This window comes from Acanthopagrus latus, chromosome 11 (assembly GCF_904848185.1).
Source record: "Acanthopagrus latus isolate v.2019 chromosome 11, fAcaLat1.1, whole genome shotgun sequence".
Taxonomy (NCBI): domain Eukaryota; kingdom Metazoa; phylum Chordata; class Actinopteri; order Spariformes; family Sparidae; genus Acanthopagrus; species Acanthopagrus latus.
This window is the reverse complement of record NC_051049.1, coordinates 24387222-24408444: the sequence shown is the minus strand read 5'-3', so window position 1 is coordinate 24408444 and position 21223 is coordinate 24387222. Positions and strand designations below refer to the sequence as shown.

At 40.6% G+C, this 21223-nt stretch overlaps 1 protein-coding gene across 10 annotated transcripts in view; it reads left to right on the top strand.

Moving 5' to 3' along the window:
• LOC119028888 (ephrin type-B receptor 1-like) overlaps positions 1-19976 on the top strand; it is a 96081-nt gene extending 76105 nt beyond the window's left edge. For all 10 annotated transcript variants that reach the window (XM_037115313.1, XM_037115318.1, XM_037115319.1 and 7 more), the window contains exons 14-20: positions 4755-5002; positions 8525-8592; positions 9144-9291; positions 10812-10961; positions 17072-17268; positions 17382-17540; positions 19808-19976. In XM_037115313.1, the coding sequence (XP_036971208.1) occupies positions 4755-5002; positions 8525-8592; positions 9144-9291; positions 10812-10961; positions 17072-17268; positions 17382-17540; positions 19808-19919 (1082 nt within the window). In that variant the 3' untranslated portion in view covers positions 19920-19976. The remainder of the gene's footprint in view (positions 1-4754; positions 5003-8524; positions 8593-9143; positions 9292-10811; positions 10962-17071; positions 17269-17381; positions 17541-19807) is intronic.
• The last annotated feature ends 1247 nt before the right edge of the window (positions 19977-21223 follow it).

Sequence of the window (21223 nt, the reverse complement as noted above, 5' to 3'; positions counted from 1 at the left end):
GAGAAAGAAAAAATCCTCTCTCACAATTTATGTAATTTTGGTCAGATTTCTAAATTCAGTTGTTAAAGAGACAGTACATGAGATACAACCAGAATGTTGATTTAAAACAATGAAATGAGCCAACATTATCAGCTGAATGTGAAGAAACAAGTTAACGTTATGTCAAAGACATCTTTGTACAGTGTTGCACTGATTTCAACTCTAGCTCCCCATCCTGTCGTCCAGTGCCGCTTTGTAACTCAAGAGGTGCCTGATAGCCCCCATAGTTTCACCTGGGAGAAATATGGCAGCGGTGAGTTTGTTACTAAACTCACCAAATGTCGAGAGAGGAGATGTTTTTACACCTAGTTTCCTAATTTTTCTTATACAGCTCTTTGGAACTGATGGAACTCAGCTTTCTTTCTTTTATCAAACTAAGACAGGCATAATTACCATGTTACCTCATCGTCAAACACACTTAATTTAAACATCTTTAATTAAATTAAATTAAACAAGAGATCATCTTGCGATAGGGCCACATAGCCCCACAACTAACTGAGCTCCTTTCTAAAGGCAGCCAGGCACTGCAGCCAAAACTATGACTGTAGTGAGCAGCAATAAGCGGTTATGCTGCCCCCTGTAGATTTGGAGCTATCTTTTGAATCCTGGCCATTTCTTGCAGTTAGACTGGTGATGGATGGAATAGGAAAATGTATATTAGTTTATGGTATGAATTAAGAGTCGGGTAAAATAATGATTTGTTAGCTCCATAAAACAAATACTGAATAGGATATCTTTCACAATTTAACATGTTTCCATTTTGCTTTAATGTAAGCAGAATGCGGTCAAGCTGGCAAGTCTTTGCAAAACCTGAAGACTCATGTTATCCCAGAAGTCCAGTGCGGCAGTCCCACTAGTGGCCTCGGACTTTTGAACACTACATTGACACTACATGTTTTAATAGCAACATGTGGTTAAACAATAAGGAAAAATAAATGTGTACAAATCAAACATTTTGATGCATCAGATTGCATCGTAGCCCCTTGAATCAGGATTGAACTGAATCATTTGGTGCCCAGAGATTCCCACACAGACGTGAATCTTTAATGATTCATTTGTAGTATTTGTCCCCTACCACAAACCATAATAGATCGAGAAATGCTTTCACTCCAGTCGATATTCTTTGGAATACTCTTTACTTTTTTTTTTTCCTTGTACCAAAACCAATCAAACCCAAATGGCCATGGAGCTCTGGGTGATAAAGGTCATGAACCAGATTCAGCCCCTCACCGCTGAGAGTTTGTGCTTTCAGCTTTGGTCTGTTGAGCCACTCTGAGAGGCTTCCTGTAATCCCTCCGTTTCTCGCTTTATTTCTCTCACGGGAAGGTCTCTCACCTCAGCCAGAGGTGACAGAGCAGGGATGAAAACAACGGGGAGGCAGGGGAAAATATGAGCCTGGGTGATTGAGATGTGGCCGGACTTTGAGCCCTTAAACGTTCGAATCTCTCCCATTTTGTTGCGATGGAATATGAAATTCTATCCGCTGCTCTTTCTCTCTCATTTTTTCCCCCCTCTCTGACTTTCTTCTTTTGTTTTTCTTTCTATCTTTCTTTGATACTTCCTCCTATCTTCATCTCTCCCTGTGATTGAGGCCCTCTGGTGTTTTAGAGTTTGTTTGCGTATAGAGAAATGCTAAAATAAAGAACCAAGGGGGAAAAAGCAGAACAACAGATTGAGGAGGGAAGATAAAAGAAGGAAGAAGGAAGCACCCTGAGGAGATAGTAAAAATATCTCACCTCAGTCTCTCCTGCTCTCCCTCTGTGATAACACCCCTCGGTTTTCCTCTCTCCTTATTACTATCACCCACACTGTAAGAAATGTCATTCTTAAAAAGCACTTTATCTGAATGAAGTCAAGTCCTGGGACAATTTAATATACTGCAGTAAGGAGCAACGACATCACACCTGACAGGCCACTTCATTTAATTGTACTATGTTTAATGTACTGTAGATTTAGGATTTTAAACCAGAACCACTGAATATTTCTTCTTTTGCTCCATCTTCTTTTAGACCACCGCCACAGGATGTCACACGTCATCTTATCTTTTCTCTCTTTGGAAAAACCTTCCCTCTCCATACATCCTTCCCTCCCCTCCCTTATTATCGATACAAACTCATTTCCATCCTTCACCTTTTGATTTCTACAACCCCCTCATCTCTTTCTTACCCTGTCATCTCTCCATTCTCCTCTCTGTCTTGCCCTCCATCCATCTCTTATTCTGCTGGTTTACGGCAGTAGATAGTTTTCTAATGAGCAGTGAGATGCGGAGCAGAGATCACAGTGCGACAGGACGACGCAGTCTGTCATCCAATTCCCATCACTCATCCATTATTCACACGCTGATTTTTATCTCAGGGATGAGGACGTTTATTTTGAAGTGATATTCAATTTTCATGTCCCAAAGCAGAGGTATACCGCATTTATTATGACAAAAGACATCTGTGTCTCCAGCACTGTATGGACATTTTCTGTGCATTGAACAAGTGCAAGGCATTGAGGTTAGAAGTGCTTTGGGGCCAATCAAACTCATTCAAAGATCAACATATATGCATAAAGAGAGACGTGAACAAGAGAACCTCCGAGAGCTTTTAGTTTTCTAACATCCACAAAAACCTCCATGTGCACATCAGCTGAACAAAAAGCAGAGGTGAAAAGTAAGGAAGAACATGTCGATACGGTTAGTACAATTTTGAGGCACTTTGAGAATTTCATGTTCAGTTCACTTGTGCCAGTGAATATCTCCAGAAAAGAACAACAAGGTGTCTAAGAAGGATAGGAAGGAAGGAAGAGGCTGTCGGACCATTTTTGTACATTTCTGAAACCAGTGATCCAACATTTACAGCCGATTTATGCTGTGATTGGCCAGCTGTGTGACGTTGAGAAAGAAACCAGGATTGGAACTACTCCCGTCACATCTTTTTTTTTTTTTTTCTCTCAATAAAACAGTTTAACTTCTCATGTGAACAACCAAGTAAAATTTCAAGAGAGATTGTCCTAAAAATGGGTGTCATTATCCCAATTTGTATACAATATCAACTTCCCTGTCTTCGTAATTTTGTGGTCCAACTTCTAGTGTGGCCGCTCTCAATTATAACTCTTTAGATTTCTGACGTTCATGCGAAAATAGGTCTAGTTGAGCAGAACCTGTCAGCTTTGGAAGAGATGGTAAATATCCCTGATGATGTCATTATTATGAATTGTTAAGAAATCACAGGGATGCTGTTTATAAATTAGCATCGCCAAGGTTCCTGTGACAAAACACCCACTGGGATTACTGCCAAAAATAAGGTCCATGCCACAAGATTATCTTCACAAATGAACACTTCTTTTATGGTTTTTAAAGCTAAAATGTAGCAACAGTAGAAATCAAAAGCTACTTCACACTACCGCTACTAAGCTTTTAACTACATTGTATTATATATACTATAAATTGATTTATCTTCAAGTTGAAATGTTAGAATATTTTGGTAGTGGATCTGCCTCTCAAGACAAACTAGTGAGTAGACGAGTGGAGTTGAGTTGGTTTCATTTAGCAGCTTCTCAGCAGCTGCCCTTTTTAAGACATATAAAAGCTTTAAAAGTTTTGATTGGGATATTTAGTGAGGCATTTTATGTGTTTGAACAAGATCTGAAAATCTCTTTAGCTTGTGTTAACCACGGAATTTATTTTTAGAAATCTAATTAAAAATCCATTAAAGAAACCCATTGATAGGAGACGGGCGAATGGTGAACGTTAAGATGCTCGCTCACTCCCAGGTAGTCCAGTTGCATTCCAGTCAAATTCGGAATTTACCTGTTGGAATGTTTCAACTTTAAATTTAATTTCCTAGCATTCCATAAGAAGGACAAACATGGCTGACAGGAACAAATTATGTTTCCTTGGCAAGTGTACACTCTTTACCCCCAGCAGTGCAGCATCCATGCACATATAAATGAAACAGAGGAGGGAAAAACAAATGAAGTTACAGATGCCATCACACATTTTATTTAGTTCCTATACTAAGAGACAAATCTAAATATCCAATTTGCATGCCTCATACAAATACCCTCCCTGTGGGTGCTGCCATTGTATGACATGAGACATCTGTTTCTTCATGAGACTCCTATAGTCTCTATCCATGCGGTCACCTGACTGTCTAAACCTCAAGAGGAAGGCTGAGGTGTGGCGTGTAAAGCCAAGTACCTTAGCAATAATAATGGTGCTGTCCCTTTTGTCTTGTTTGCCACCTTCACTCCTAACCTGTTATTACCTTTGAGAGGAGCTTTTATGGGGATTCAATTTTTGTTGTTCTTTCTGTCTGCAAAACACACCATCAGCATGGTGGAAGCAGAGGGCAGCCACTGAGCGAGTGTTTATGTGTTTGACTCAACCCGCCCCTCTCATTGGACAATATGCTCTCATTGTTTGATTGATGGAGGATTTTTTAATAATGAACAGTAGCCAAATGGTTTAAACTACAGTCCTTCAGAAGACCCATTATACATCATAAAATGCAGCTGAAATGCAATTATGTATTAGCTCTTTTATTGTGTAATAATTTATTTACAGGCCCTGAATTCAAAGGAGCAATAAAATAACAACAATCCCTGACAGTCCCAGGCACTTGTTTTCCCCAGCAGAGTCAGACACTGTTCTGAAGAGCCTTAAACCTAGCAGCTTTGCTTTTAGACAGAATGCTTTAATTGCAAACCCATAATGTCGCCTCCCGTTGCAGGAGAGTTCGGCGAGGTGTACAAAGGTCGCCTGAAACCTGTTGGGAAAAAGGAGATTCCCGTGGCCATCAAGACCCTGAAGGTTGGTTACTCCGAGAGGCAGAGGAGGGACTTCCTGTCCGAGGCTTCGATCATGGGCCAGTTTGACCAGCCGAACATCATCAGACTGGAGGGCGTGGTCACAAAGAGCAGGCCTACGATGATCATCACAGAGTTCATGGAGAATGGAGCGCTTGACTCATTTCTCAGGGTAAATAACACATACTGTACACAGAATCACACAGATGTTTTGTCAGTGTAATGCTGCATTTTATGTAACATTTCACAAATAGTTGTAGTGTTTCTTTAGTAAAGTGTAATCTTATCTTAACTGGTGTACACAGTCTATGAACCAGCTGAGTTTGTTTATTCTGGACCGTGGAATCAGCAGCTGACAGTCTCAAACTAAGATTCAAATTTTTGCTTATTCTGGAGCTTTCTACTGTATCACATGGTACTTATCAGCAGAATGAGGATGCTCAGTTGCCATGGAGATGAGAACTTTCCGTGATTCTGAGTACCTCAAGAATTATTCATTATTTATAGAAAAAAATAGCTTAATAGCTTGTTTATTACCTTCAAACCACCAACATAAAGCCACTGAAAACGTACTTTCGAATGTATTTCTCTATACAGTCAAATACTCCTGGCTAAATCGGCAACACTTGAAGTAAAACAATCTTGAAAAATACACACAAAACCTGTAATTTATGCCACAAGGGGTCCCTCAATCAAAATGAATCAAAGTGAAAAGTGGCGTTGTGGTTTTTAGTGTTAACAAACACCATTGCTGATGAAAATCTGTCTGATGTGACTCAGCATGGACGAGGACGAGGCGATGTATTAAAACGACGTACCATCTGATGTCTCCCTAACAGTTACAGCAACAGGTGACCAGATGAAATGCACTGTCACATTGAATAGAATAAGGATTGCATTGGGTTTGAAAATTGCTGGAAACATTTGGGCTAATTTAACCACACAGCTCAATAAATAACTAATTATACCTCAAATGTTTAGTTGTTTCATTCATTATATTCCATGAATGTGACAAATTACACATTTAAGACTTTAACAGTCAAACATTTAGCATATCTGGATGAATGGATTTGAACTGTTTAGATCTGATAAACAGTGGCTAAAGAAATAGTGACCAGACGTTGATTGATGCACTGAAGGACATGGTGTTGCCTTTCTCCAACTGAGGCCTGCCCACCTTAAACTACTAAGAAAAGAGAAGAAAAAAAGTTTTATATGTGAAAAAAAGTCAGTGGAGGATAAGTTGTGTACAAGCCTCACATACAGAACTGTTCTTATGTTGGCTGAAAATGATGTGACACTGGTTAAAAAAAAGTATTTTTTCAGGGTCTTTCAGGTCCATTTACACTCTTATTTTCGGCCCCATCAGCTGATTGAGTTGTATGGTGATGCTGAAAAGCAGCACACAAACTGAAGCTTTTGAGCAAAATAATATCCTGAATGTTATCAGAGATGGATGCAAATATTTAAAAAATGCACATTATTAAAATATAGATCATTTTTAATATGTAAATACAATAATACATTCAATATTGAGTGATATTTTTGCTTTTTAGGCATTCAGTAGTCCAGGTGTTGGTCTGAACCTTTACCCTCTACAGTAAAATGATGAGCTCTGCTGCTGATTTACCATGTCATAGATCTGAAGTGGCCAATCAGGACATCTTGGAGGTTGGAGGCGCCTAAATCAGGGAAGCATGGTGGGTGGTTTCTGTCAGTCAGAGCAATCATTCACTGACTAAGTGAACAGTCGGAAGTGGAAACCGAACAATCAGGCCTCTCTCAGATAAAACTGCATTTAGAAGATGCCGTTTTAGAAGAGTCATAAATACAAGTGAAGTAAGTGAATCTCTAACACCTCCAAACTCAAATAAAGTGCTAAAGAGACAAAACAGTACCAGTAAAAGTACGTTACAGTAGAAGAGAGAGACTGATCCAAAGACGAAGAATGTGATTAGTTAAAAATCTAAAGTAAATCTGATAGTCACTTTGAAATACATGTAATAAAAATCCTGATGTCACACATTTTTTAATGTTATCATAAGCACCATAATACAAACACAGTGTACATGTTTATGTGCAGGCCTGTGGCTTTTGATATGCACGTCTACCTTTCTAAACACATAAAAACAGACGGAGAGGGGAGCATCAGGAGCTTTTTCTGAGAAAGAGACAAAAAGACCGAAACAACCTCCTGCTCTTCCTTTTCTCCTGTCTTCTGCTTCCTGTGCTCGTTCATCCTCATCCTGCCAGCGTGACTGTCTGTCTGTCAGTCTGTCCGTCTCTTTGATCCTGCCCTCCTTTCGCGGCGCCTCTAAAGACAGAAAGAGAAACTCTTTGATGTTTGGTTCTCACAGCGTGACCCCTTTTGACTCAGAAATCATCCGCTGACTCATTCACACACACACACACACACACACACACACACACACACACACACACACACACACACACACACACACACACACACACACACAAAGTGATCGATCTCACTGGTGTTGCTGTCCTAGCGTGACCATCTTGCAGGCACAGGACCCAGAGGATCAATGTGTGTGTTTGTACCTCGAAGAAGGTTCTGCCTGCAGAGGATTAAGCTAGAGGAGCATCAAAGGCGCAGTTTGATGCACAAAGTGAATTAAAAGACACACACACACACACACACACACACACACACACACACACACACACACACACCTTCGACTGCAACTCGGTCAGCAGGGATGTCAGTGATGTTTATAAGAGAAAAACTGTCTGGCCCAGAGGTTAAAGAGTGAAATAGCAAAAAGACGAATGTTCTGCGTTTCACAAACATGTTTTACAACAACAACAAGCTTCCAGCTTCAAAGTACGTTTTTCTTCTGCTGGGTTTTTATATTCAGAAAATATTTCCTACAGATTAAAATGACAGTACAATGAGTTATTACAATACATCTGGAGTTATTACAATTCAAGGATCAATCATTTTTACATTGGATCAGATGTTTGAGACAGCAAAAGCCTGTTGGTGAATACAGTCTTCTGCCTCCATTGCATATTTTTGTCACAAATGTTTGATAATAACATTTGACAGAGGACTGCAAATGTTTTTCAACTCCCTAACATTATTATAGGCATCAGACCCAAAAACTGTACACTGGTCAGGCTCTACTGTTTAGTTATCCCAACTAAAAAACAACATAATTGACTTTCAGTCTCACCTTAGCACAAAGGACCAGTGGCTTTGTGAAATGGCTGGAATGTTGGTTGAGGACAAATTATCAGACAAAAGCCTTTTTCGGTTGGAAATTTGTGAGAGGACATTTTTAGACACCTATTAATGATCTCACATTCACTTTGAAGCATACTGACTCATTATCCCCAGGCCAAAACCAAGGACCATAATGTTGATAAAGAAAACTGAATCATTAAAAAAGTTAAAATCACAGTGAAAAGTCTCATTTCCATGACAGCAGCGTGATCACACCGAGTTTCTGCGCTCCGTTTCTTACATCATCTTGATCACATAGCACTTTTTTGTGCCATATAACTGTCATCTGGTTTGAAAAAGGTAATTATTTCTCCCGAAAGCTGTTTGTTGAGGCGCCTCTCGTGACATTTTATCAAGAATACTGACACATCTTTTCACCTGCTAGAAGTAAAAAGGCCTGATAACGGAAAATAAAAATAATCCTGTCACGGTTTGGTGGTTTTGCAGCAAAATGATGGGCAGTTCCCAGTGATCCAGCTGGTTGGTATGCTGAGGGGCATCGCATCTGGAATGAGGTACACACACACACCAACACTCACACACTCCTGCTGCAGAAATCCATTTTTATCATAAACATGAATAAGAAACTTTTTTCTAATCTTTCAGTGATTGTTGTGTGAAATTAGATTTTTATATAACAATACCGATTCTAACCCACTCTGATGTCATGTGGTGATATTGAATACTGTCTTGTGTTATTCACAATTAGACGTCAGCAGCCTGAGATGTGCAGCCTCCACATCCCTCCTCATCCTACAAATTATTTTCCTCCAACACACATGAACAAATACAAACTCTATTTGTTCAAGTGAAGACGGCTTGAAACACTGCTCTCATACACACACACACGCACATGCACACACACAGATCCTATCTGTGTTTTATTGCTTGTATCTGGCTGTGATAACACACATGTAAACACACATTAAATCCCATTCGTGTTTTATCAAACATTGCTGGCAGTGACAACACACACACTAAATCCCATTACATTTTTTATAGGGGCCCAGGTAGCTGGCAGTGGATAAGAGACATACTCACCTGATAAATCCTGTTGATATTTCAGGTACCTGGCAGAAATGAGTTATGTTCACCGGGACCTGGCTGCTCGGAACATCTTGGTGAACAGTAACCTGGTGTGCAAGGTGTCTGACTTCGGCTTATCACGATATCTGGAGGAGGATACCTCTGACCCCACATACACAAGCTCACTGGTGAGGGGACACACATGCATGCACACACACACACACACACACACAGGGAATATGCAAGCAGCAATACATGAAATGTTGCCGCTGTTTGTCGAGGTAATTTTAACAACCATGTAAGACGCTCTGTACTCATTGGTTAAAAACAATACTGAAAATGTAAAGGACCAATTGGTTTCCATTACCATCCTGATGGAAAACATTTATATCACATTAGTAACAACACTTTTGGACATTGGAGACCTACAGTAAATTATTTGTTTGCATAAAGACTAAAATATGGCAGCTTGAGTCTAACCAGGACTAGTTAGTTAGCTGAGATGTTGCTGTTGGGTAGAAGTCAAAGACACTAGCAAAGCAACAACTATACAACCAGCATGGCAAAAACATCAGATAGGCTGGATATGATATACATCTTTAAACTTTACGGTTCTGGCTGAAAATAGCAACAGAAATAAACAATCCTGCCGATTTCACATATCCGCAGTGTCACAGTAATTACGTCTACAGCCATGCAAGCTGCCCCTTGAAGCTGTAATGCACAGCAAACATTGAAGGAACACTAGTGGAAAAATAACATTACTCCTGAGGGTGATGCTGGAGAAAACGCCCGCATTGGACATTTCAGAGCAGACGCAGCTTGTCAGTCTTGGCTCATTTGTCATCATCCTAGGCCAAACTTCTTGAGCCTCAGCTGTGCTTAGGCACAAATGTCCGCTGCATGCTGCTAGCATGTAGACCAGCATGTGTACAGTTGGTAACACACATGCCATGTGTCATTAATCTTAGCATACAGCTGTAAAGTAACTGTCTCATTGTGAACAGTGTGTAAATAAGCAACCTACAACATTCTGTAAGAACTTGGATGATGGGTAGGAATGATTTACGTAGAGGTAAGGTGCCTCTCCTGGAGATGGAGACATTATCAACACCCTTCTTTGCAGAGACATGTTGGATTCACACTCCTAACTAAGTGGAGCTTTTGGCTGAAATAAAGAACCAAATCGATCATGTTTCAATAATTCATTACACTTTTTGCACACTTTACGATATATCTGTGTTACATTGTTTCTAATGCGAAACATGGGGCGTGGCACTTGCACATGGACTTGAATCAATTATCCAATAGATTGAAAATCCTTTATCACCTGTGGTCTGATGGACCTTATATGTTCACTGCCTTGTGTCTTTTTTTGACTATAAGTCAATCAGATCCTTTGGGAGATGTGGATGATTTAATGTTGAATAGATGTACATTATATTATCCTATCAAACATCTGCTTCGTCGTTACTTACACGCGAGAGATTCCTATAAAATGTTAACTTACCCATTTCTCAAGACTGTATTTCCTCACCTTTATGTTTATGACGTACTGGGGCAGATATAGGGTTGCCTATGGCCTCTGTTTAGTGCTGTGTGATGAATGTGTAAGCGAGCACTTTAAGAGTTGAACTATAAAGAAAATAATTTTCCTCCAGTCTTTCTTTTCGTCATTTATCTTCCCTTTTCTCTTTCTTCCCTTTAGGGTGGTAAAATCCCGGTGCGGTGGACGGCTCCGGAGGCGATCGCCTACAGGAAGTTTACGTCGGCTTCAGATGTGTGGAGTTATGGGATCGTCACCTGGGAGGTGATGTCATACGGAGAGAGACCTTACTGGGACATGAGCAACCAAGATGTGAGTCACTGCATGCTTTTGTGTGTGTGTGTGTGTGTGTGTGTGTGTGTGTGTGTGTGTGTGTGTGTGTGTGTGTGTGTGAGAGAGTCTTTCTCTTGTTCTCTTTTCCTCTTCTCATTGATGCCTGTGACTATAGGATTCTGTACATTTACCCGTTTCTTTGTTGAACACTGTCTCTCTGGATTGTGTGTGTGTGTGTGTGTGTGTGTGTGTGTGGGTTGGGGGTTGTGCTTGTTTGTTTCCTTTGCCGTCTCTCACAGCAGGGTGCCTGCATGTTGACAAAAACACGCGGAAAATGAGGACATCAATTTGAGTGTCACAGAAATGTTTGTTGGAACATCAGACCAAAAGGCATCAGAATTTTGTTTTCCTGCTGATCCTTTTGCCTGGGAGTATTTTATTGTCTTGACAACTTTATCCCAATTATCTTCACAGTGTGATCAATTTGCTGCAGCATTTTGATATCTTGTTTTGTTCTGGCATCACAATTTTGTCATTCATTTGTTTAAGGTATGTGGATGTTCTTCAGGCTGGAAATTGTTGCCAATCCTTAAAAAAAGAAGTGCGCAGTTCTCTGCTGTTCTTGTGGTAAAATGCAGCATAAAACCACTCTCCCATCCTTTCTTTGGGCTGAGTATTCAATTTTACTGTTCAAACCTAAAGGGGATCGCGTCCAGTACATGAAACAGGAGGTTCCAGAAGATCGGATTGCTGACATTTTTATTTTTAGGTTTCTATTCCGAGAAGAAATGTGATACACAGATTATAGTGGGTTTTGGCACTGAACCCCACTTCAAAGCTCCGAGGCTCTGAATCTGAATTCTTGCTCTTTTAAAACTATATATCTAATGGCTTTGACACAGAGGAGCCTGGGAATTTTTACATGCCTCCAGTTTTTCAGTTTAAACTTTAGAATACATTTTGTTGCTGCAGAAAATCTGTGAAAACATTGCTGACTGGCTCATAGCAATGTTTAGCCTGCTTTAGACCTCATTCACTTTGACTATGCCAAGTTTTCTCTATCTGGTTACTTTCCAACTGAAGAGGAGTTAATCTGCGGCAAAATATCACCTTCGAAATACATACAGACAAAACATTTTAACTAATAAACCTCAATCATTCCCCAATTTTTGTCAGCAGAGACCCTTTTCTACTATCTACGCCACCGTAACCCTCGTTTTCACCTTATTTCACACCTCCTCCTCGTCTGCAGCCTCACCCCTCCTTCCCCTATGGTTGCTCCTGAGCAATAGAAGCCGTCTATGCAGCAGTAATGACAGAGAGTCAGTATAATGACAGCGGTAGTTTTATAATGGCACATACAGTGTATAATGATGAGGAAAGTGTGTGTTACCACTATAGCTAACGAGGGTCTGCTGGGGCATTAACTATGCATGAACTTCACACCCTCAACTCACACATACTACACACAGCTGAACCACACACATGCGAGCTGACATGCATAGAGGCACACACACACACACACACACACACACAAGATTTCAAAGAACACGGAGCGGTGAAATTGTCAGCCGAGCCACCACAGGTGCTGTGTTCGACATGAATTAATCATGAAAGAGACCTGTGATGTTTTACTACACTTGCTGCAATTTTGATTGACAGCGGTGCTTAGAGAGAATTTATGCGGCACAAAGCCTGAGAAGTGTGTCGGGGTCAAGTAGAGTTCACCCAGCAAGCAGACAAATCCCCAGTGCTGAATTTACAGTAGTAGAGGCACGGCATTCCCCCAGCTTACCTTTAGGTTGGCTTATAAGTACACCGACACAGGCTTGTAACTCTAAATTTACAGGAAGTGCCGAAAAAACAAGTGAAAGTATTATTTCAAGGAATTTTATGGCTCCTCTGCTTCAGTAAAGTCCTTCACAATCCTTCACTACAATGGGAACAGAAACGCAGCAGCAGAATCAAAACTGAAGACAGGGCAGACACAGATCCAACGGAGGAGGACCGGACATAAACACTTGAATCAGAACAGGCAGCGTTAAAACAGCATTCACTAGGTCAACGATCAAAGACGGAGTCCAAGGGGCAAAAGCTGGCAGGCAACAGTGTGGATACAGGCAGAGGTCAGTGAATAAAAAGGCAGACAGGAAATGGGAAGTTTTGGCAGGAAGGCACAATAGAAAATCTGGCACAGCGCTGAGGCTCCATGGCAGGTAAACCAGGGAAGATAAGTGAGCGAATGAGGAGCAGGTGTGGTTGGTGGATGTGGAGGTCAGGTGATTGGGAATGGTGGGAACACACTGGGGACAACTGGAGGAATGGTATGATACAAAATGAAAGAGAGGAAAGAAAAAAAGATGCAGAAAATTTAGGATCTGTTTACTCAAATGTAGAATACAGCAATGCCAAGTAAAATGTAACAACGTTAATAAGTCAAACAATTTTACTTTTAGTTCTGAGAAAACAATGCAGAATGATACATCCTTTTCTGCAAATCTGCATATATCTGAAGCATAAAGTCTCATTTATCACTTTTCATTCATTTATATGTTTTGCCCCTGCCTTTTAGTCTGTGAGTCTGTGCTCGCCTCTGCCCTGTGTTTGTCAGCCGCGATTAACCGAAAAAATTGAGGTGGCAGATTTTACAAGCCCTTCCTTTGAAACTTAATGTGAGAAACAGGAATTCTTCCTTCCAGGGTGTCTGAAATATTCTTGGATCGATGCATAACTACAAGCAGGAATCTGTTAGCTGAGGTTAGCCCGAAGGCTTTAAAGGTAACTAAAGCTGCCTGCCACCACAAAACGTATAAATGACAAATGTGGTTATATAAACTATGGAGTTCATATGCAGGACTATCTTGGCAAAATGCAGTGATTTACCTGGAGCTGTCTCTGTTCGCTTGTGCCAAGGTACGCTAACCAGTAGTTTATGGTACAGAGAGAGGCATTAATCTTCTGAATCTTGCCGACAACACAAAAAAAAAGTTTATTTCCCAGTAATCATACATATGTCATTATTTTCATGTTCTTTCTCTGCAGCATTCTCAATAATAAGATGCATCATCCAACAATAGTCTATTGATTTCTCCATAGGCAGAATTTAACTACAACAATCCAAAATCATTAAATTCAGTTCTTAATCTTAACATACATTTCTTTTGATAAAGCATCAGATTAGAGGGTTCCACATACAATTAACACCTTTGGTTCTCTCATAATGGCTGCACAGTGGCCCAGTGGCTAGCACTGCTGCCTCACAAGATCGCCGGTTCGCGTCCCGGTTGGGACGCCTGGGATCTTCTTCATGTTCTCCCTGTGCAGCGTGGGTTTTCACCGGGTACTCCGGCTTCCTCCCACAGTCCAAAAACATACTGAGGTTAATTGATCATTCTAAATTGTCCGTAGGTGTGAATGAGAGTGTGGTTGTTCGTCTCTATGTGTAGCCCTGCGATAGACTGGCGACCTGTCCAGGGTGTCCCCTGCCTTCACTCTAAGTCAGCTGGGATAGGCTCCAGCCCCCCCGCGACCCTGCAGAGGATTAAGCGGCGTACATAGAATATGTACAGATGATGGATGGATGGATGGACATATAATGTGTACAGATGATGGATGGATGGTTCTCTCATAATCAGAAAAATGGTATTTCAACTGAATTATCCCTAAAAATGAATCAATATTTAATTGAATTGAATGGAATCAGGACCTTGTGAATCGGAATTGAATCGATTCAAGTTAAAAGTGGTGACAGTCGTCTTCATCAATTTATAAAGCCATAAAAAAAATACTCATTGGACATGTGAAGAAAGATGTTAGTAATCTCTTGTATGTAATTATATCTCTAATATGTGATGTTTCCAAAGAGCTGACAGTTAGATGTTATCTGAAAGCTTTACAGATAAAGAGCAAGTGTTTGAGCTATATAACAATGTGAGTTTACAACATTATAAGCATCATAATTACACTTTTGGGGAGATATTTAAAGAATTACTCTCACATCGCTGGCACAGGGGGCAGAATCTTTGTGATAATGATCACTTCGCTTGATATTTCCTTTCTTTGATTTTTTCTCCATTTTTTTATGGCAAAGCAGCTAGTTACACATTCAGTCAAAGGAGTTTTGAATTCTGTGATGTTTGGGATAATTGCATTCTGCACCCAAAGGTATGCTGGCTTATTTAGCACAACCTCTCTGCAATATATTCCTGCCAAGATGTTTTTACAGAAAAACCTCGAAAGGTCCTTATCATTCTCAACTCCTGCGCTGGCATAATGAAATCAGAAGCTCCGCTTGTAAAACTACCTGCCTTGACATCAGAGACTGCAGCAGGCGTCACCGCCTCTTAGTGATGAATATCTGGATGCACCAAGCGACTGCATAAAATGTGTTAGGATGAAGTTCTCAAATGGAAATTGAATCCTCTTAACTAATCCGAGTTTTAAATAAAGCCGAAAGAGGCAAGATTCTTCTGTAAAAATATCAGCAAAAATCACAAAGAAGCTGTAACAGAGTAGACTTTCCCCTCCACACGGAGCTCCAACAGGAAGTCACTCATCAAAACTTAAGAGCAAAATATGTGTCCACTAAACTGCAGCAGGAGAGCTGGACTCAACTTCACATCTTCTTGCCTCTTTCATCCTTTTGATATCCAGAGCATCACAGAGCAGTACCATGCTGAGTGCAATTTACTGATGTCATATCACAATAATATGTTTCTTTCAAAATATGTTTTCCCGGCTGTCATTTATATCACACATTTCCCCTGCGAGAAGAGTGGGCTTGTTGGAAACCCACAGAGAAAGAAAACATCCTGTGTGTATACGTTGGAATGAAAAATCCTAATATTTTCTCTTTCCGTAAAAATACGTTTGATAATTTATTCTGCAGTGGGAGGCGTCAATCAAATGTGAGTTCAGGGCCACAGCACTTCTTCAATCATATGAAACCACACATGACCTCATTAACTTGGTTCATAGTATCTATCAGAACAACATCCTGAGTGTTAGGATGTCAGATTGCAAAAATGTCTTTCCAAAACTGTCATGGATGCCGTCTAAGTGGGTGGAATCTATATATTCTTCCTCTTTCTCTGCCTCCAACAATGTAGGTGATGGAGATGTGGGTGGAAGCAAACGATTCTGAACGATTGAACCCAGTTTCAAGCTGCAGCAGCTCCCCAGAGAGTCTGTGCTCGCTAAAACAAAGCCACTTGCCAGCAATCAAATCTTTGAATGATTTGATCAACTTTAAAAGTTATACCCCGCCCACATATTTCATTACACTAGGAACATTGCGAAAGCTTTAATGGATGCCTGAACTGCAATGTGACTGTGGCTGTGTCTGAAACTGAATTATACTAAGGTACCACATACTCAAATAGTGCATACTGCATACTGCCATCTAAATCAATGATTAATTGTGCCAATACCAGTTCACACTGAGGTTTACTCAGGTCTCTCCATCATGTGACTGTATCAGTAACTGTATCAGTAACTGTATCAAAACAATGAGCTGAAATAGATGTTGAAAGATGCTAACAGCTGCTCTAAAGCCAATAATTGTTGTTCTCTAATGTAAAGTTTCAGCTGATAATTCTCTGTGGTTTTTTGTTTTGTTTTGGGCTTTTTTTTTTTTTTTGCCATGAGCAAAACATAATTATTTGGCCCATTGTCAATACAAAGACTTCAATTATAGGGCTGTAACAATTACTTTCATCGCCAGTGTATCTGTCCATAATTTTCTAGATTAATCAATTTATTGTTTGGTTGGGAAAATGTCATAAAAATGTGAGAACATCACATTGTCATGTCACCTGACAAGATGATATCTGCAAATGTCTTTTTTGGTCCACAACCCAAAGACTCTCTTTTACTGTCGTAGAGGAGGAAAGAAACCACACAATATTCACATTTAGGAAGCTGGAATCAGAGGATCTTGATTTTCTTTTCATAAAAAAAAAAAAAGACTCAAATAAGTTAATCAATCCTCAAAATAGTTGGTGATTGATTTAATAATTGAAAATGATTTGATACATTGATTTATCATTGCAGCTCTAATTTATTCTATTAACTTCAGTTGTAAAAAAGATAAATAATTTTCCACAATTTATAAAAAATGTGTCTCCCTCTCTCTCGCTGTCATCTCCCAGGTGATAAACGCCATTGAGCAGGACTTCAGGCTGCCAGCTCCCATGGACTGTCCAGTCGTGCTGCACCAGCTGATGTTGGACTGCTGGCAGAAAGACAGGAACGCACGGCCAAAGTTCCCCGATATTGTCAGCATGTTGGACAAAATGATACGCAACCCTGCATCTCTGAAAGCCGGCACCAACAACGTCGCCCCTGGGTGAGGAGAGATACAAACTCATTTACATACACAAACACACTCTCCCTGTCCGTCCCTAACCTCTGTATCAGTGAAACCTCTTTTTCCTCTCCTATCGTGTCCACCGCCTGCAGTCCTTCCCATCATCCCTTGTTAGACCGCGGAGCTCCAGACCTGAGCAGGGTGAGCTCTGTGGAGGACTGGCTGGCTGCGCTGAAGATGACCCAGTATCGAGACTCCTTCCTGGGCTCGGGCTTCACTTCTCTGCCGCTCATCACACAAATCACAGCCGAGTAAGTCTGCCCGTTTAACTGCCTCACTCTGCCTACGTCTCACACTGCTCACGTGCCAAGTCTGTGTCTCGTTAGCTGGACGACTGGCAGGGCTGCAGGTTGGCTGACTGCTGTGCCATGTGTTCTGTCTGAGCCATCTCCCAGGCTTACTTACTTCCATCCTTTCTTCCTCTTTTTATCATGCTATAAAAGGCTGTGAGCACCACTACAGAACGTCAGTATATCTCGGTCAAATAACACGTGATAAGATGTAATTTCTGTAAACCCCCGTCAAAATAATAAGAGGCCCCTTTCCTCTAATAATGTTGTTTCTTCTTTAAACTCAGCCTATATTTTCTGGCTTTCATGTAGTTGTTTCTAATACCTGGAGTTTCTGCAAGTGGTTTGTTCTCACTTCTCAAGCAAACATTTTGGTAGTGAGATTTTGAATCAGTGATCTATCTTTTTCCTTTACCATCTGCTATTGAAGAATTTCTGGAATTGTTAACTTCATTTACTAACACACAGTATGTATAAGTGGTGGAGGTATTCATTTTTGTGGCTGGTCCCTGCAGGCTGCACTTTGGGTCAAACGTAAGAGGAGGGATTTTCACACAGGAATTAATTAGCTCTACTTTCACACAGTACCAGTGTGGCAGGAGCAGATAGGGCCACACTTGGTTATGTGCCAGTGAACCTTAAAAACATGAAAGAATCTGTCCCATATTAGCTCCTATAAAAAGTCATCTGCCCATATAGTTCATATAAAGTCTTGTATATGACCGTTAATGGGATAGATAGGCATATAAGCATTTTACATCAGTGTGGTTGAAAGCAAATTGGCCTGAATCATCAATAATCAGTGAATTAAAATTAATGATGCAAATTATATATCAGCTGATGTGTCTGTAAAAACCTGTAACGCTGATTAGACTTTTTGTGCTCATTAATTCGTTTTTCTACCCGTTTAGCCACTAAAAGGATGACGCTATAAATGTAAAGGTGTACAGTACTATTCAGGAAATGTCAGTTTCTGTTTGTACACAGCGTTCAAAGTTGCCTGCTCTCCAGCACACATCCCCTGCCCCTGCAGAGCTCAGTTTCCAATTACGGACACATATATTTACGAAACTACTAAAGGAATTATCTGACAATCAACTTCTGTGTTGGTTGGGGCCAGCATCAGTAACTGGCATGGTGTGAGTGTTAGACTGAAAATTATTAAAAACTCAGACAAACCGGGGTTAATTTTTCAAAACAAAGTTATTTAATATTGTGGAATTGTTACATTTGTTGTAATTGTAAAGTTGAAATAGAAAGCTTTTCTTTGTTTCCCTGTGGTAGTAGGTCACATAGATAGCCATGGCTACATGGCTACTGCTACTTACTGAGCTAGTAGAAGGAATGCTGGTTTTGAACCTGGTGGTAAGATGAAACACATATCAACAGGATTTCCAGATCCAGTGATTTTTTTTTTTTTCTTTCTGCCATGTGACCCTAGTGGGGCTCCAAACGGACTAAGTCAGTGTGGAAATAAAATGGTGTGTCTGGTTCCAGTGGGAAGAGAGAGAAACTCAGGGCATTGACGCATTGTAATCACATGTAGTCTGAACTGATCACATGTTCCACCTGATGTTGTTGGTGCACACCGCAGCTAATTCAAAGTCAGCTTGATAAAGTAAAAGTCCCCCCTCCTTTTCTGCTGTGTTGCAGTACCTTTAACGCTGTGGTAATGGCATCATCTGAAAGGAGAAACATCTGTACATAGTCCTGGCTTCACCTGCAAGGTGTTAATAGCCGGGGGCTACCCACCCACTGCCAGAGGGATGACTCCCAGAAACATCCTGAGCACAACAAAATATAAAGAAAATAAGGAAATACAGGCAGAGGGCAGGAATCCTGCAGATAAATACACCGACACACACTTCTAGTGGGTCATATTTGATGACTGAGAAGAATTACAGTACTTTTGTACAGTACAACATTTTAAAAAAAAATACTTAATAAAATACCTTTGAAAATTGAAGAGCCAAGAGAGAATAATGTGAAATGTTTCTGGGAATGATTAGTAAAACATGGCCCACTACTTTGTCATTATTTAAGCAAACCAGGCAAAAACAGCCCTTATCCATTCTTGTTGCATGTTCACGCATTGCACCTTTTCTCTCCAGCTCAGACACCCTTGTGATTAATGCAGTGATGAATTATCAGGGTTATATACCTACACATATCACCTGTAACAGTAGCAGTGTTAACATGACATTTTTCTGTTTTTTTTGTTTTTCCAGAGATCTTCAGAGGATCGGGGTGTCTCTTGCCGGACACCAGAAGAAAATCCTGACTAGCGTTCAGTCGATGAGGCACAATGTCGATGACCAGTCTCCCACTGAATCTGTGTAACCACGCAGGGAAGCGATACACAATGAAATATCTGTTGAGTGTACAGTCTGAATGAACGAGCAGCCTGTTGTCTTCTTCTCTTTCACCTTCATACACTTCACTTTGCTGATTTACGTTTTAACAATCGCTGTGGCTGTTTGTGTGTCTGCGTGCCCTCAGCAGTCACCAGGTTCCTCCTTCAGTCATTGGACAGACTTCTCTCGTACTGTTAAGCCTCCCGAATCGATTTAAACTGAATTCATCTCAGAGGGAATTTAATTTGGAGTTAGTGCAAGAGGAAAAACAAGGCAGACGTGATTCGTGACTGAAAAAAAAAAAAAGTGTCTGGCCCTCTCTACCTGTACAATTACAAACCTCCTGTTCCCTCTCACCCAAAATCTGCCTGCAAGATAACTTTAGCGTGGAAATCTACGGACTCGTTTTTGCCAGCTTGACGACTTGGCCTGGGTTTTATGTAAAAATAAATAAATCAGAGGATCATGCTACTGTGAAGAGGAAACAGACAACTGTGTGAAGAGACTCTACCTGGACCAAGAGTCTGACAAAAAATCCATGTCGATCCATAGGAGGCTTTGTTATCTCTGACAGTGCGTTGGCGAAACTTGCAACCATTTGAAACACGACAAGAACCAACAGTTTAACGGGACTTTGTGAATCTGTCTTCATATTGAAGAGTCTGTACATACTACGCTATGGGATGTTTATTTCCTATTTGCTCATTTGCGTTCACTTTTGCCAACAGCATCAAACAATTAATTGTCGCTGGAGTATTTATGAGCTCTCTATGATTATCTTCTTCTGCCTGACTCATCACTCGAGCAAACTTTTAAGCGGTGTGAACTGCAGACAAAAAAATGTGAAAAAAGGGGATTCATAGTTCTGTTTTTTTTTTTTGTACTTTCCATGCAGCCATGAAAAGATAAACTCCTCCATGCAGAGAGCTAGCAAATCCTGGCCTACTTTAAATGCTTAATTCAGAGGGAACTCAATGATGATGGTGATGTTATACAGTCAGCATGAATGCCCTCTGCGTAAAGGCAATTACAGACCAGAGACAAAATCAGATAAAGAAATATTAAGCTGCAGCAATGTAATGCTGAAGTCTTTTTTTTTTTCACCAAGCTTTGAAAGCAAGGCGTCTGAAAGTATAGACGAAGAGGATATACTGCCTGAGAGACTGTGGGTATTGAGTCATTACCAGCTGCTGAGACGCACCTGTTGTGAATACACCGCGGTGGCCAGGGAATCTCAAAAGACAAAACAGGTATTTTCATCCAATGTTCTTGTGATTTGGCTGAAAAACC